Here is a 16,481-nt window from a genome sequence, read left to right on the forward strand (position 1 = left end):
TTTAATGTTTTGAAATATGTCTGAATACACCATTTTTAGGGAGACAGCAGCAGATAAAACATGTCCACCATTCAGCCTTTAGGAAACAGGAAATGAATGCAGACGAGGCAAAGTAAATACTGCATTATGATACAAGCGTGTGCAGTATATAGTGTAAAATGTAGGTCATAAATGACTGAAGATACAGTTCAACCAGTTAAAAACAGCTGCATTTTAAACCAACCGGAGAATTAAAAAAAGTATACTATTGACACAGTACTGATGTCTGCAGTTTAATCATAGTTGACAAATAATGTAATGCACAAAAACAAGATGAATCGAATGATATGACCTTCATACACAATATGTTATGTACAGAATAGAAATACAGGATTTTCACAGTAAAAATTCGTCTTGGCCCCTCCACTTTAAATATAAATCAGTTTGTTGTTTCACTCTAGCTCAGTGTATCTGGCAAACATGGCTTTTCTGACGGCATCCTTATATGTGTCTGAAGCAGAAAGTTCATACGCAGATCCCTTTACACCCAAACCAGTGCCTTTGGTCCTTAATGAAGCCTAAGACAAAAAAGAATGGTTATAAAAATTAGACAGACTGGACCGGGCTTCCCTAAGGACAGACTTCCAATTGCTTCATATAAATCTTGCCATCTGCATTTGATTGTGTGTCAAGAGTTACCTTGACAAGTATTATAAACTTCTCTGCTATTTAGCTTCGTGGTCAGACATAAAACAGCAAATTGGTGGCTGTAAAATGATAGGCTACTTGAAAATACTCAAACTACAAAATAAAATATAGGAGTTAAAATACATTCTGGCTTTACAACATTAAAATAAACAAAATCCTTTTATAGTGTCCACTTTTTCATGATTGAGACTCACTGAGGTTGTAGTAAATGGTCACGGGCAATGGTCACATTTTTACACTTTTCCACCTTCAAGTCACTCAAAGCACTTTACATCAAGGAACCGCTCACTCATTCACACACACACTTATAAATCAGTGTAGGCAGACACTGAGGCGAGATGGGTTAAGTGTCTTGCCCACGGACACAATGACCGCATTCATCGGTGGGAGCTGGAAACGCATCGCCAACCTATGGATCAGTGGATCTGACCGCTCTACCACCTGAGCTACTGTCGCCTGTAATAATGTAATGGTTCAGTTGCTTTAGATTAGGGCGTGCCTCTGCTAACAAGACATTTATTGTGGTTGAACACGCGGTATTCAGAACAGAACTGGGATGGGAAAAAAGGGCTTTTGGCTGTTTAGCTTCACAAATTTAATATATTTCAAGGACAAGTAAAATTGAATACTTTAGTGCCACAAACACAATTAATCTGGTAACAAACTTTTACACTCACACCTGCTCTTGTTTGTAATATTTTATATGGACTTTTATACTTGTTTTTGTTTGTGTTTTTCTGTATTTTGAAAAGTGCTCTCATTAGCTCTCCCTGTATAAATACAAATTAATACATTATTGAAATTGTATAATAAAACCTGTTAAGCTTTGGTGTGATTTGAGTTGATATTGTACATTGATGCATAAACAAAGGTGTTTGATCACTCTTTCTTAAACTTCTATTTGATCAACTATTTTGGCACGTTCACTTACAGCGATGGGAGTGGTGATTCCCTGTTGATGTCGTCCCAGGCCTTTGCCCTCTTGCCAGCCCATCGCCTGCAGCATTTTGTTCCCAATGTTGTCACTGGTTAGTCCGTCTTTAGTGGGCTGTTCGTAGCTCCTGAGGTAAAAGGTCAACATGGTATTTAAAATAATAATCCATGTTTAATTTGAATCAATAATGTGCTACTGAAGAAAATGGTCAAATATCAGCAATAAAATAGATTCATCCAAAAGACCAATTTAAAACTATATAATATGTTTCGAGTCATGAAAAAGCCTCAAAATTCACCTGAATCCTATGAAGATACAACGAATAGATCAAACTTTAAATTACAAACAAATTAATTCTATTCTATAATATACAAGTTTAACACTCACACTGTGGCAGCCGGTTGGTGCTTCTTGAATTTCTTCTTTGGAGCTGGAGGTTCAGGGACTCCGTACTTCTCTCTCCTCTCTGCAGCTCGGTCTCTGTATTTCAGCTGCGCACAAACACACACATCTGTTCACTTTGTAAAGTCCAGAAACTCAGAAATCAGAATAAAAAAATGCATTAGTGCTGCTACAAAATCTACTGAGGCACATCTACAACTTACAGTTCAAGACCAAGGATTAAAATTAGGAATGGGATTTATGAGACTTATTTTTGGTGAAAATTAACAATGATTTATACAGTCTCTTCATTGTGTTCTTTTAGTTTAACAGTTCATACTCGAGTATCGTCTATATGTTAATGTTTCTGACCATCTGATTTAAACTGAGAATTGAGAAATTCATCTTCATTTAAATTTATAAAATACTTCTTGAATAAAAGTCGCATTGGATTTATTTAATTGATTCAAATAGATATATTAAAAACAGTGTGTATTTTGGCATTACTATGCGTGTATATTGATAAGCTTATGCATTTTGACTTGTACCTCTGCTTCTCTCCTCTCAAGCTCCTCCAGTTCAGCTTCAGACAGTCTGGTTCTCCTCTGAATTTCCAAATTTTGCTACAACAGAAAAAACCTCATTACCCTCTCATTATTATGATTCTCATATATTCATGTATTCTGCCCACAGTGTTAGCAGATGGCCATGCCGCCTCCCCCGTAGTCTCACCTTGTGGAGGTCAGAGAGCTGCTGGTGCCTGAGTAACGCGTCTTTTGTGGGAAACTGCCTCCGGCACAAAAGGCACACCTTCTTTGACCAGTCTGTGATTTTAGCTTCTTCGTCGACTGCTGCCTCCTCCGGGTCACTGTCCCCGCTGTATGACGCCACCAAAACACCCTGATGACAACAATTATAATAATATGTAACACTTGTATAGCACTTTTCATGACACTCAAAGACGCTTCACACAGTTCAACACAGACAAAACAAATGAAAGAAACAGATAAAACGGAGACACAGTTATTTGAAGGCACTTTTGAACAGGTGAGTTTTCAGGGCTGTTTTGAAGATGGTGAGTGTGGTTGAGTCTCTGATGTGTGTCGGGCAGCAGCAGAGAAGGCCTGGAATTTTCCACCATATTATATTTAACACATCTATTATGCAATTATTTTTATTGCACACCTAGCAGGGGTCTCTCCTGGCCTGGTAGTGCCACCTGCTTTTCTCCATGGAGCTGGTTTAATGCCATATTGATGAAAATACCTGGTAAAGCAATAACATCTCTATGGAGACAATGTGGCAAACACTGCACCAGAAAAGATACGTAGATTGTATATTGTAATAAAATTGAATGCTGTAATTGAATTACTAGTATATTGACTAGAATGTGTACAACATATGTTAGAAGGTAAGCAGTCAGCATAAATCATTTGGCAATTAACACATTTTTACAGGACAACTTGTTTGCTGATGTGCTGCTAGTTTTTTATGTTTATAACTTTACAAAGGAAAGAAAATTGTCAGTAAATTATTACTTAAAAAGAAAAGTCACAACAAACCTTGGCAGCAGGCTCTTGCTCTTGAATCCTCAGTGGTTCAGTCAAAGAAGGTGGTATTTCAATTCCTCCCATTTGCTGAAATAACAAGCAAAAATCTTTGTTTTCTGACAAAATAATATTAAAACAAAACTTTCCAATAACAGAGCCTTCAATTTACCTTTTTCTCAAACAGGTAGAACCCGGCGTCAGCAGAGGCAGACTCTTTCCTCTCCTCCTCTCTGGATGCTCCTGAACTGTTCTTGTTGTTTTCCTTCTGTCTGTTTAAAGTTTTGGCCCAACGCTCCATGTCCTTTGCAATCTAACACACAATTTATAACAAGCAGAAATATGAAATAAAGCAAGATTACACAGCAAGATTAGGGGTACACTGTGCAACTTTTCTGGTGGAGGATCAGTCATCTGATGGTCTCATGAAAATGTTATTTCTTGCTTGGAATGTTCCACAATGTACTTCTCCATCTTTGATTGATTCCATTACAGATGTTTTTTGTTGCCAAAACACAGTTACCTGTGGAACATTCCAGGCAAAACAACAACTTTTCCATTGATGTTGTCACAATACTAAAAAGTCTAACTATTTTGATACTAAGAAAACACAATTTTTTAGAGAAGTTATATTTTAACTCAAAGATAAAAATGATGCAAGAAAATACTATTATTAAACTGATTTTGAGCTAATCAGCTAATCAACTATTCTAAAACTCTTCAGGAAAAGTCAAATTTTGTTCCCTTTATGAGACTTTTTCTGTAGCGATACTTTTTCAGACACTACATACTCATTTGAACAAGTTATCTGACTTTTGATACTGTTAACAACATTAATCTTGATGAGAAAAAGATTGTTCCTCCACCAGAAAAGTTACATAGTGCCCCTTTAAATGTTCTGATGTGTACTACCTGTTGTGCAGACTTGCTTTTGGGCTTGTCCTTCTTCTCTTTTGGCTCTTTAGTTGAAGCTGAGTTTGAGGCGTTTGTTGTGGGCGTCTCCTCTGTGTTCGTCTCTGATCCTGGAGCGGGGACGTAAATCTGTTTCTCACTGTCCCAATACAGATACTGCTGTGTCTCTGAGTTATAGTAATACTGTGGAACCAAAAGAAATGCATCATTCAACATAAAGATGATGTGAATTATTTATTTATTGTGCTTGTAAATCTATTGACTCTTTTGTGAGTCTGTAAACAAATACATTCAAAATTCTGGAATAGAGGTGAGTGAAGTGGAACATAATGTGATTACACAAATGTGATATCCCAAACAATGGAAAAAAATCTATGGGTTTGGCGAATGGAAATGACTCACATATATGTAAACTCCCTAACAGAGCCTGGTTTAAAGACATCAGCAATTGTATTTTGCTTTATTGGTTTATTTAAAATTAAGTTAAAAGCATTTCTGATGAAGGCAAAATCCAGATTTTTAGATATTACTGGACCAGTACTTAAAGAAATGTTGTCCCCACAATATTTTGTTTTTATTTGGCCTATACATTTGTAATAAAGGCTTAAATCATAGGTATCTAGATCAGATACTACTTAACCACTGAAAATGTGTAAACAGTCTACTTAATTTTGCCTCCAGTCGCATTCATTCCAGGATCATTGTGATGACGGTGTTTTAAAGGGTCTGTGAAGTTGGATGGTACCTGGCTGTTGGGGTCATAGTAGAGCCCAGTCTGAGCGTCGTAGTAGTAACCCGAAGACTCATCGTATTGATAAGAGGAGGTGTCTGGGACAACTGCGGCTACAAACAAACAAGAAAAGTAGTTTAGATGCTATGGAAACATAATATTTAGTTTTTAATAGATGTCACATAAAAAACAAATCTTAAGTAGAATAATAGTCACATTTGATTTTTGATCTGTGCACAAGAGAAATTTAAAAATCCACAAGTTAACTGACACGTGTCACTAGGTGTTTTTGAATATCTGAGTGACTGTTGTATTTAGAAGACAAAGTACAATACATTTTAGAATAATTCAACCTTAAATAAGTTTTTTAAATCTGTTTTGCCAGTTCGCTCTTTTTTTCCATAATTTTCCTTGCTCTGGTGTGAACAATCAGGAAGGAATCAGATGTAATTTTAAGACTTACAACAACAAAAATCTGATGATGAGATTTAGAGTGCACATGTAACTGCAGCCAATGTTTAAATTATATTTCAATAACCTGATTAGTTCCAGAAATCAGATAAACATACATCCAAAATACAACTTAAACATAGCCACTGTTTACCCACAAATATAAAAAGGTGTGTACATGTGGTTCCATGGTTTCTCTTACCTGAGGTGTTGGCCATAACTGTTGTTTTAGGATTAGAAGATACCGGCAGTGACGCAGTGAGAGCAGCTTGTGCAGCATCAGCTGGATTCACCAACTGTAATGTACATTTAAAACGAAATTTAAAAATTGCTTGATAGACTGATACTAATTCTATACCATCACTTCTAGAGACATCAGTACCACTTGTGACCATCGACAATGAGTATAAAGCCATGGATAAATAACTACCCTTTCAGAACAATATTTTAGGAGTGTTGCTGTAAAAATTAACAAAATACAAAATAAAAAAACAAAATACAGTGTCTTTTCAGTGGGAAACAGTCCTCAAAATGTTGCATATAAAGCTGAAAACTGAAACCAATGAAGAGAAAAACTTTCATCCTAACTGATATTTACTGGTCAGAATAATTTTAATATTTTTTTAATGTCTGTAATGTAATTAATGTATCCTGTATAGTATTGAAATGATCTTTGTGTTTAGTTCAGAGTTGACACCTTTTGTTGTTAATGCAACTGCTTCTGTACGCTTGTTTGCTGTGCCGACAAGTCTATCTCAAGTCTATGTGACCACAGACATGCCGAGGTTCTATTCGTTGGATACTGGTCTGGTTTGGACGCTGGCTCTAGTGAGTTCAGATTGCTGTTGTTTTGCTCTTGTTTTTGAATGGGTTACAGCTTATAGTAGAACTTATGTTCAGAAAATAAATATCTAGAAGAAATTTGGTTCTTGTTTCCTAACACCAGAACCCTCTATTATGAATAAGTTAAAACATTTACTATCATTTACCTGCATGGGGGGCTGAGTCATCACAACAGGCTGATAGATATGAGCCGCATGTGACAGGACCACACCTGGAGGCATTAGTCCTGGAGCAGCTACAAACAGACAACATTTAAAACCAAACAATCATTAAAGGTTTAACCAAAGAACTCAACATGTAGATCCTGTAAAGCCCCCAGTACCTCCGAGCAAACCATCTCCAACAGGAGCCAGGCCTTCAGGCAGCTGGTAACTCTGCACCTGGGAGAAAACAAATACAACATTGTACAACTAACATTTTAATATTTGCACTTCCTTCTATTTTTGACATCTTACCTGTTGGCCATAGGTCTCTGGAGCTGTTACAAAGGCTGAATTTGCAGCTGCTGCGGCGGCTTGCTTCAACTACAACACAAAATGAGTGTAATTAATTACACGGTTTATGCTTTAAGTAATGGCTGCTGATCAAATTTTAAAAAAAAAACATGGACACAACAAATTATACTTATGCATCAGTGTTATGATAAAGTAAGTAGTGTTTAAACATTCTTGTTAGCTTGATAGGATACATAGATAACAGTAGTAAGATTAATAGCATGTAGGTCTGTAGTCAACAAAATTCTTGGTCAACTGAAGACACGTCCTGACGATCAATTAGTTGACTAAAAAGGGGGTGTGGCAAAAGCTTTCAAAAATATTTTTTTATCTCTATGCTTCAAACTGCACTCACAAGACTACACCTGCATGTGAGTCTAAACAGAAACAACAATTTATGTGGAAAAAAGTACAAGGAAACAATGTATTTATATATAGTGAAACATAAATTTAGTCTGCCTTTGTACATATAAAAGCAAAAAATACCAGATCTTCAGCTAACTCACTTGTTATTTCTGCTGTTGCGCATATAAATTCTTACAATCTAAATAAATTAGACAACTAATGAAAATTTTGATGGACTGAAGGCCTGAAGCCATAGTGCTGAGATTATTGAGGCATTTTACACCCCAAGCCTAAACACAAATTGACACCAGTTCAGTGGATAAGACTTTGGACCTGGCTGGAGGACCACTGAGCCGCTGCGATGGCTGTGCTGGCGACAGAGAGAGCGTTGGCTCGGATCCCATCGGCCAGAGCAGAGTCCCTAGAAAACACAGATGTCCAGTTAATATGGCTCTACTGTAACTGACAGACACAACTTTATGTAATTCTGGCACAGATGTGCAGTATTTAATGAATGAAGTATGAGCTCATTAGCCACAGAAAAGTAAATGAAATGTAACTTTTTGTACAAAGGAAACAAAGAGAACAATAGAACTAGCCAGGATGCCAATAGGTGTGAAAGCACCCATTAAGAGTTGAATGAATGGGCCGAGTATGACTCAGGCACAGTGCACACTTAGTGTGGTTCAACAGACCTAGCCTACATACTGAAAGTGTACACAATAGCTGTTTGCACTTTCAGTGTAGTTAGCTCCTCCCTTCAGATAGATATAAAGGCAGTGTCCAGCAGTAATCTGACCAAAACTGAAGAAGCAGCTTGGATGGGCAGTGAAATGTCTTCACTTCTACAACTTTTTGTCCAGTTGACAGATTTTACTTTTGGCTTTTACCATAGATCAGACCTGGAGGACTGAGGGATTACACAGACATCTTTTTGTACTGTGGCAAATCAATAACATGGAGACAAGCAGGTGGTGGACCCTCCACTAGAAAGGTTACTTTGTGTATTTTTAAAGGGCCTATATGAAGCATGATTTAGTGTTTTTAAAGTACTTTAGGACACTAGACCTGTACCAGGTAATAGTGAGTCAGCCATTCATTCTGCCTAAACAAAGTAACGTTGTTGGTTAGGCCCAACACAATAATGATAATATCGACTTATGTTCATGAGACGGCTGGAACAATATATTTTTGGGTCAGTATTTATCATGTGTACATTTTCTTTGTAATAATGAGGAGTTTTTTGTTATTTTAGTTGTACTATCATACAATTTGATTTGTAGAAGTTTTAATGAATAACCTATATGTCTAATTATTTTTTGTCTGCCATTTATTTGTTGCTGCTCATGCCTTTTTGTATATTGTATATTTAAAAATGGTTTACGGGGATTATGCCTTATTTTTTATCATCTTAATGCCATAAAGTAGTTGATATATCATCATCAATACATCGTGCTTCAGAATTTGACCTACCATAGGCTAAACACAACTGTAAAGATATGCCTTGTAGCGAAGACAATATGAGTGTTCAAATGCTTCTTACCAGCACAGAACGCTGTAACATAACTAAAGGTTTAATATGTTTGTTTAACATACTATTAAGACATGTTCAATACAAAGACTCACTTTCTGGCACTTTTGGCATAATCCACACCAATGGTTTTTCCATCGAGCTTCAGAGGAGGCTGAAGACCCTGGAGCATGGTTAGCAGCTGTGATGCCTCCTGTTATAAAATAAAGACACTAAATTCAGCACATGAAAAATCACAATGCAGTTTGACAATAATAAAACATGAAAATAAAATATACAGCACCAGTGGAGAGGAGAGCTGGACAAAAGCAAAGCCTCTGTTCTGTCCAGTCTGCTTGTCTTTGATGAGGCGGATGTGTCCAGCATTTAGGTTCACGAATGGAGACAGTAAGGACAAAATGCCATCAACAGACGAGTCGGGTGCAATGTTCCTCAAGATGATCGCTGTGACAAAGATGAAGACAGTAGCTCAATGAGTGCTGCATAATTTATCACAATCATATAAGAATTTGAGTTGGTGCAAATATTTAGATAATGGGATGTCTTTGCAATGAACAAAATATAATTTGTTTTAAATAGAGAAGCTGGTTTTACCTTCAGTTAGATCAACAAATGTGTTCTGAAATTTATAGGTTTCTAAGTTCATTTTTATTCTTCTCTGTGTTAATGCTCCTCGAGTTGTTTACAATGTTCTATATTGCGTTTTTTCCCCTAAATTGTGCCGCCGTATAATACATTTTTGTCATAGAATTGCTAAACTGCAGATAACCAATTATCTTAACATACATGTCCCATCAATTATTTTGCTAGTTCATTTTTTTGAGAATTAAAAGCTTGCAATACGTTGGAAAACAGGGTACAAGTATAAACTATAAATAGTGCCACTCACTGTCTCCATTGTTCCATTGACTCAAGTCTCCTGCCTGAGCAGCTCCACATCTGAAGCACTTTTGTCTTTTCCGGAAATTATAAAGGCCACACTGCAAAAGTATAACAAAATTACATTGTTTATTTTAATATATTATGTTTTTAATAAAATCACAGTTTCATTATAATATTTGATTCCAATTATATTTTACACTATTAAATGTGCACTATGACACTTTTCTAGGAGTGGGTCTACTGCCTTCCTGTCTCCATGGAGATGTCACAGCTTTTCCACAGTAAGGCATTAAACTTATGTATGATCAGACAAAAGATGATGATTTCAGGTCAAATTAAATGTCAGAACTATAAAAAAGCAAGCAAGCCTGCAGTAATAATGCCTGTTTTTCAAGGTATTTTGAGCAATAAAACATCTTTTATTGAACAGATGCAAGATAGACAAGTTTAATGCCATACTGTGGAAAATTCCAGGCAAAGCGGTAACATCTCCATGAAGACAAATAGGTGACAAACCAGAAAAGTGCACAGTGCACCTTTAACAGGGAATAAGATAGGCACTTACTGAATTACAAAGCCAGTTCTCTGCTTTCTGTCTTCTGTTGCTATAGTGCACAGCAATGCTTTTCCCTTGGATCACCAACTTGTTCTGTAAAAATTCAAAACTGGAGTTATTTCTGCGCTGCTGAAAACAGTGCCCCACCGCATGAGTGAGCACAGCCGGAACAGGAAAGAGTGGCTAGACTCTCTTTGGGGTCAGAGGGGGACAGAAGTAGAGACAGGGCTTCAGAGATGGCAGCGCATGTGTGCCAAACATAATCAAATCATCAAAATAAAATCAGTGTTTGGGACCGGAGTGCTGCCAGCTCATTGCATGTTACATGGAGAAGTGCATATCCCAGTAACTGAGCCGGAGCAAGTGTGCAGAGGGGCTATGAGGTCTTTTCAGTGTAAGGAAAAGTGCCTATTGTAGTAAGCTGTAGTTTGGCTCAAAAGACTCATTTTATCAAGCAAATAGTACTAGGGCTGTAGATTAATTTGTTGGTCTACTAAAATACCCTGTGAATTGATTTATTAAGTAAAGGGAGGTGGCAAAAGCTCGCAAAATTATTATGAATCTTGTACAAAAAACTACTGTGTATAAACCAATGAGAGTAACCAACATCTTCATGAGTGAAATGGCAGATTAAACTGTACAGTCGCCCCCAAAACTCCAGGGAACTGACTCATTTCTGATATAAATTCTTACAATCTTATTACAATAATTAGTAGAATTAAAAAAATTAATTGTTAACCAACACAATCGGCCAATTATTCAATGAAACCACTACAGCCCTAGCAAATTGTAGCATGATTTTACACTGTAGGCCTAACTGGGTTGATTATATTTCGTGCAACAATGTCTTATGAAAAGTCAGTAAACTGGGTCTGTAATCGCCAAGAATAAAGTCTAAACTTGGTGATTGTTGAGGCAACCTGATTGGTCTCCATCCATCGTGTTGAATCTTGCAAGTGATAAAACTCCACGAAGGCGAAACCTCGGCTTATACCTAGAGACAGCATTCAGATATAGATGGGAGGTGTGTTAGTGAGAATGCCTTGCTGCAACATGTAAACTCACAATCGGCTTGTACAGTGGCAGGGATGTAGCTTAAAGACAAAAAGGGGGAGGTGATCTCTTCTGTGTAAAGCAATGGGATCAAGATTACCTCTCCATACCAACAAACCCAATGTGTAGTCCGCTGATGGCTGATATAAAAGGCTTTTTTTGTTATTGTAGAGATAAGAGTAGAGGGACGATAGCCCTGTAAACCTGTTAATATTTACCTGTGCGTTTCTTCATCAGGCGGATATCTACTGGCTGTGGTCCAGGCAGATGTTCCAGAGCTGTGCGAATCTGCAAAATAACATCAAGTTAATTTAACTTAGCTTACAGTTTTTGAATTAATGAAACAACTATGCATGTATATCTATGCATAATTATAAATATGCCTCTAATCATCATTGTATCTCTTGTCAGTGAGAATGATTTGACATATGCGTTAAAACTAAATTCAGTCTTAAATTAGGCTTTTGGACCATATCATGTACTGTCAGTTTTTATTTTTGCTTTGTGTCCTTTTCACATGTACATTTGGCTTTTAAGCTTAGTGTTATAGCATGCTTTAAGTTTAATGAATATAAATAATGTATAACTTTTAATACAGCTGATGACTCTCTTATAGCAGGCTAATTCTGAAGTGAGCGGATATTAAAACCCTCATAGAGTAAGTCTATGCTGTGCACTGTGCTGTGAGAGTGGATGCACATACATCATCTTCAGTCACGTGAAGCGACAAGCCCCGGAGCATTATGGTCTTGCTTTCTTCATCTGACTCCATCCTCCCGTCCTGATCTGGGTAGTCCATATCATACTCATCATCAGAGTCGTTACTGTGGCGACGCTTTCGTCCCCTCTGTCAAATAAAATTATCCATAATTTATTCCCTTGGGCTTCAATCATTAAGTGCTTTGTAACTTTTCTAATATTTGGTCTGCCACCTTTCTCCATGGAGATTGTATTGCTTTGCCTGGAATGTTCCACAGAATGGCAAACTAAACTAATCCATGCGGACAAGCAGATGCACTGTCCTAATACAAATAAATAAATGAGATGAAAAAGTGACGAGTGATGATTTAACTGAATAGATCCCAGAGGGATATGTTTAATAACATACTGTGGAACGATCTAGGCAAAAATAGTTCCATCTCCATGGAGACAAGGAGATGGTAGACAAGGACAACAGGGAAGTGACAGAATGCACCATTTTTGTACCTCTGGACTGTAGTCATCATATCGATCCCTGTGCCTCTCATCACTCCATCGATGATCATAATCTCGATCTTCGTCCCGGTTTCTTCGATCGTGGTAGTCGTCATCATCTCTGTGGCCATCTGAACCGTACCTCCCACTGCGTTCACCTCGACTGAGTCTATAACACAGGCAAGAAGCAACCACTTTATTTGGTCCCCCATTTTCGCAATGAATTTAACTTTTCTCTCCATCTCTGGGACCCAGAAAATCTTTATTTAAAATCCAATAAAGATTTCCCATTTCCCAGTCAAAAAGTTTTCAAGTAACAAGTTACTAGTACACCAGTTAAGCACTAGATATTAAATTGTACATAAGTAGCTTCTAAAATGTTTCATGTTTGTAATGGTATTCATTCAGTTAATAAATATTTCATTAGGGCTATTATAACCCTCAAGCACACGCACTGAATGTCTTTATGATAACGTGTCCTCTTTCATTTCTTCAAAGCAGCATGAACAGTAACAGCACACTTCACATCCTCACATTCTTACCTTTTATCACCTCCCATTACGCAGCTTGTATAAACAATCTGCAAATAAAATGCAAAAAAAGTAAATAGAGATAATAAAGACGTGTAAAAACAAGGGCGTGATGACTGTCCCTAGGACGACATATCTGTTAAAACGAGTCTGCAACAAATAAAGGAGCAATCCACCACTGTCATTAGATTCAACATTTAGATAGAGCCCATGTGATAAAAACGCTCGTAATGCTGACGTTTTACTTACAGTTATGCATATACTATTTGCAAAAATCGCTCGATGTTTCGCTAATCGGACCTTTGGCGCTGCTTTCCCTCTTGGACACCGGAAGAGCGTCTTCCGCAGCGGAGTCAGCAAACTGACGTCTGACACCTAGCGGATAATTTTATCACTACAATGTCATAGATTATTTGGACAATATAATCGAGTTAAACCGTATACATTTAGAAGGCATAATATTATAAAATAAACCACACGTTACAGAGATACTGAAAAAGTAATAATCTTGAAATATTTTGAAAAAATATTAGCAAAATTGGACACGTCTCTCCCATCACCACTAGGGGGCACTGCATTTCAATAGGAGAGATGCGACTGAAGAGCTCCAACAACCTGCTTCTCCATTGAGTTATTAGAACATAGATTACAGAAATACAGCAATCTATGGCATCGAAAAGAAAACTAGAACAGTCCTATAAACATTAGATGGTTGAGATATCTTTCCTCCGGCTGTAAATTTCATCTCGTCGTCCACGCCATCTCGCCATCTCCCGACAGTGACCTACCAGGAAAAAGGTAGCATGATGCTAACCCTGTGGCTAGCATTTTGATTTAAATGTCATTTTGTAGATTTTTAATAAGCCTTTCATGAACTATATTAGTGTGGGTATGATGTTGCTAATGTTTATTGAGATAATAATTACAAGGGTTTTTATAACTGTAAATTTAAAGGTTATGGCTAACTAGCTCAATGCCCATTCGTTGACTCAAGAGAACCATAGTAACCATACTTTGCTTAATGTTATGTCATATTGTGTGTTTTTAGTCAATAAGTTCTATGGCTGAACCAGAGTTGCTGCTTGACTCCAACATACGACTATGGGTGGTGCTGCCCATTGTCTTCATCACATTTCTAGTGGGGGTCATTCGGCATTATGTATCAATTCTTCTTCAAAGCGACAAAAAGCTCACCCTAGAGCAAGTGTCTGACAGGTTTGTATCAGAAATCAGAAAAAAAAAACAACAACATAAAAAAACAATTGCTCAATATTATTATTTTTTTCCAATTTCAGTCAGGTTCTAATTCGCAGCAGAATCCTAAGGGAGAATGGGAAATATATTCCAAAGCAGGTAGTTATTTACAGTACACATAGGCTTAGTTTCATTGCAACAGCCAGTGGTAATAGTAGTGAATGAATCAGTAGATGAAAGTTGTAAAACATTTTAAATTGTTTTTCCAGTCATTTTTGATGAGGAAATTCTATTTCAACAATCAAGAAGATGGATTTTTCAAGAAGACCAAAAGAAAAGTGGTTCCACCATCTCCAATGACAGGTATGTAGCTGATTTGAATGTGCCTTAACTTAATTCTCATGTTATGTTTTTGTTCAAATGAAGACTGCCTTTTACTTCTCTTCAGATCCAAGTATGTTGACAGACATGATGAAAGGAAATGTGACCAATGTGCTTCCCATGATTCTCATTGGAGGGTGGATAAACTGGACCTTTTCTGGATTTGTAACAAGTAGGTATCTTGGAGTATCCCTGTGTAGGCCTACTATATATTGCAAGATTTATCTATTTTGTATTAACAGTCTTTATTTTTTTCAGCCAAGGTTCCATTTCCCCTCACATTGCGCTTTAAACCTATGCTACAACAAGGAATAGAGCTGCTCTCCCTGGATGCTTCCTGGTATACTTATCAATAATATATGTCATAGGGACGGCCATTATTATCTAAATCAATGTTTAATTGTCTTCCTGTTTAGGGTAAGCTCAGCATCATGGTACTTCCTTAATGTCTTTGGACTAAGAAGCATGTACTCATTAATCCTTGGACAGGACAATGGTAAATGACAACTAAAATAAAATATGGTATTATAATATTATACACATAGTTATGCAGCTGGAGGCAGATTGTGGCCCTAGCAACGACTAAAAGCAAAAACTTATTAATGCAGCAACTCTTTTAAATTGTATTGCATTGTTTTCACTGCTCACAGGTGCCGATCAGTCCAGGATTATGCAGGAGCAAATGAGTGGTGCAGCTATGGCAATGCCAGCAGATACAAATAAGGCATTTAAGGTATGAATTTGTTAAGCTTTAAAATTTCAGTGATGAAGTGGTGTGTGTGTATATAGTACTATTATAATTGTTATTGACTTCCTTATTTAACACAGTTCATAAGGGAAATTGAATAAGTATTTCTCATTGTTACCTCTCTAGGCTGAGTGGGAGGCACTAGAGCTGACAGACCACCAGTGGGCGCTGGAGAGTGTGGAGGACGACCTCATGAGCAGAGAGCTGGACTTTGATGGCATGTTCAGCAAAGAGTTACCCACCGGTATCTTCTAAACATCTGAAGCCTTCACATCTACTTCTCACAGGGATTGGTTTTGGTTAAGAACAGAAATGGGCCAGATTCCTTAATGTTATGCAAAGTTTACATTCCTTTAAGTAGTCCGAACATTTTCAGACATTTTCCATTCCTTTTTTTTATATTTTTCATAGATGAAGAAAACACACAAGCTTCCATAATGTTCTGCTTTATCAGACTGGGCAGCGTCTCATGGGCTTTTGTTTATAAGCATTCATATTGCTTTTGCTGATAGTGATCTAGTGATTTTGCTTTCCCATGTTACAAACATTTTGCCACTTTTTATTTCATCCTCAGTTACAGAAAAGCCAACCTTATTTAACAACACTGCATTTTGCTAATTTAAATGTACTTATTAACTCTAAAATTGAAGAAATGCTATGCTAGATTATGCATTGAGATCTGCTGAAATACTCAAGTTTGATTTGTGTAGATGATTCATTTTATAATGTATCTTTTTGTTTTGTAATGTATAAAAAGCCAGTTTGGACAAGTCTGTGTTGATTTATTGTATTTCTGTCAATAACAAGTCACGTTAGAAAGTAGACTTTGTGATTGGAGCTGGAAGGCCATCTGTGGATTTCTTCACCTGGTAAAAGCTTAAACACACAACAAAATTAGTAGCACAATTCTTACTTCATTTTTCATTGATAATTGTACTTGTTAGTTTCCTTTCCTGGGTTAAGTTTAAGGTTTATTTCATTACAATAGCCATGTCATAACACATTTTGAAGTGTGACATATGGGGAGTAAATATAGGTGATAAATGATAATACTGAAGCCAAACTATAAACAAAAAGTATTCGTAATCT

At 37.0% G+C, this 16,481-nt stretch overlaps 2 protein-coding genes across 2 annotated transcripts; one reads left to right on the plus strand and one right to left on the minus strand.

Moving 5' to 3' along the window:
- Positions 1 to 259: 259 nt before the first annotated feature.
- Positions 260 to 13,405, minus strand: LOC117370481 (RNA-binding protein 5-like). The gene is made up of 24 exons (XM_033965914.2): positions 13,319 to 13,405; positions 13,082 to 13,119; positions 12,552 to 12,708; positions 12,049 to 12,192; positions 11,564 to 11,633; positions 11,213 to 11,286; positions 10,302 to 10,385; positions 9,744 to 9,834; positions 9,138 to 9,298; positions 8,950 to 9,047; positions 7,657 to 7,744; positions 6,940 to 7,008; positions 6,807 to 6,864; positions 6,631 to 6,719; positions 5,844 to 5,937; positions 5,207 to 5,304; positions 4,462 to 4,644; positions 3,722 to 3,862; positions 3,565 to 3,639; positions 2,735 to 2,902; positions 2,551 to 2,625; positions 2,009 to 2,112; positions 1,619 to 1,748; positions 260 to 557 (listed from the first exon to the last, which is right to left on the minus strand). Exons 2-24 carry the CDS (start codon positions 13,096 to 13,098, stop codon positions 432 to 434), a joined length of 2,394 nt encoding a protein of 797 aa, XP_033821805.1. The 5' UTR covers positions 13,099 to 13,119; positions 13,319 to 13,405; the 3' UTR covers positions 260 to 431.
- A 235-nt stretch (positions 13,406 to 13,640) lies between these two features.
- On the plus strand, positions 13,641 to 16,165 carry emc3 (ER membrane protein complex subunit 3). The gene is made up of 9 exons (XM_033965923.2): positions 13,641 to 13,867; positions 14,118 to 14,284; positions 14,365 to 14,422; positions 14,533 to 14,626; positions 14,712 to 14,816; positions 14,903 to 14,984; positions 15,061 to 15,140; positions 15,295 to 15,377; positions 15,519 to 16,165. The coding sequence occupies exons 2-9, from the start codon at positions 14,130 to 14,132 to the stop codon at positions 15,645 to 15,647; spliced, it is 786 nt and encodes a 261-aa protein (XP_033821814.1). The 5' UTR covers positions 13,641 to 13,867; positions 14,118 to 14,129; the 3' UTR covers positions 15,648 to 16,165.
- Positions 16,166 to 16,481: the final 316 nt, after the last annotated feature.

The sequence above is a fragment of the Periophthalmus magnuspinnatus genome, chromosome 5 (genome assembly GCF_009829125.3).
Source record: "Periophthalmus magnuspinnatus isolate fPerMag1 chromosome 5, fPerMag1.2.pri, whole genome shotgun sequence".
Taxonomy (NCBI): Eukaryota; Metazoa; Chordata; class Actinopteri; order Gobiiformes; family Gobiidae; genus Periophthalmus; species Periophthalmus magnuspinnatus.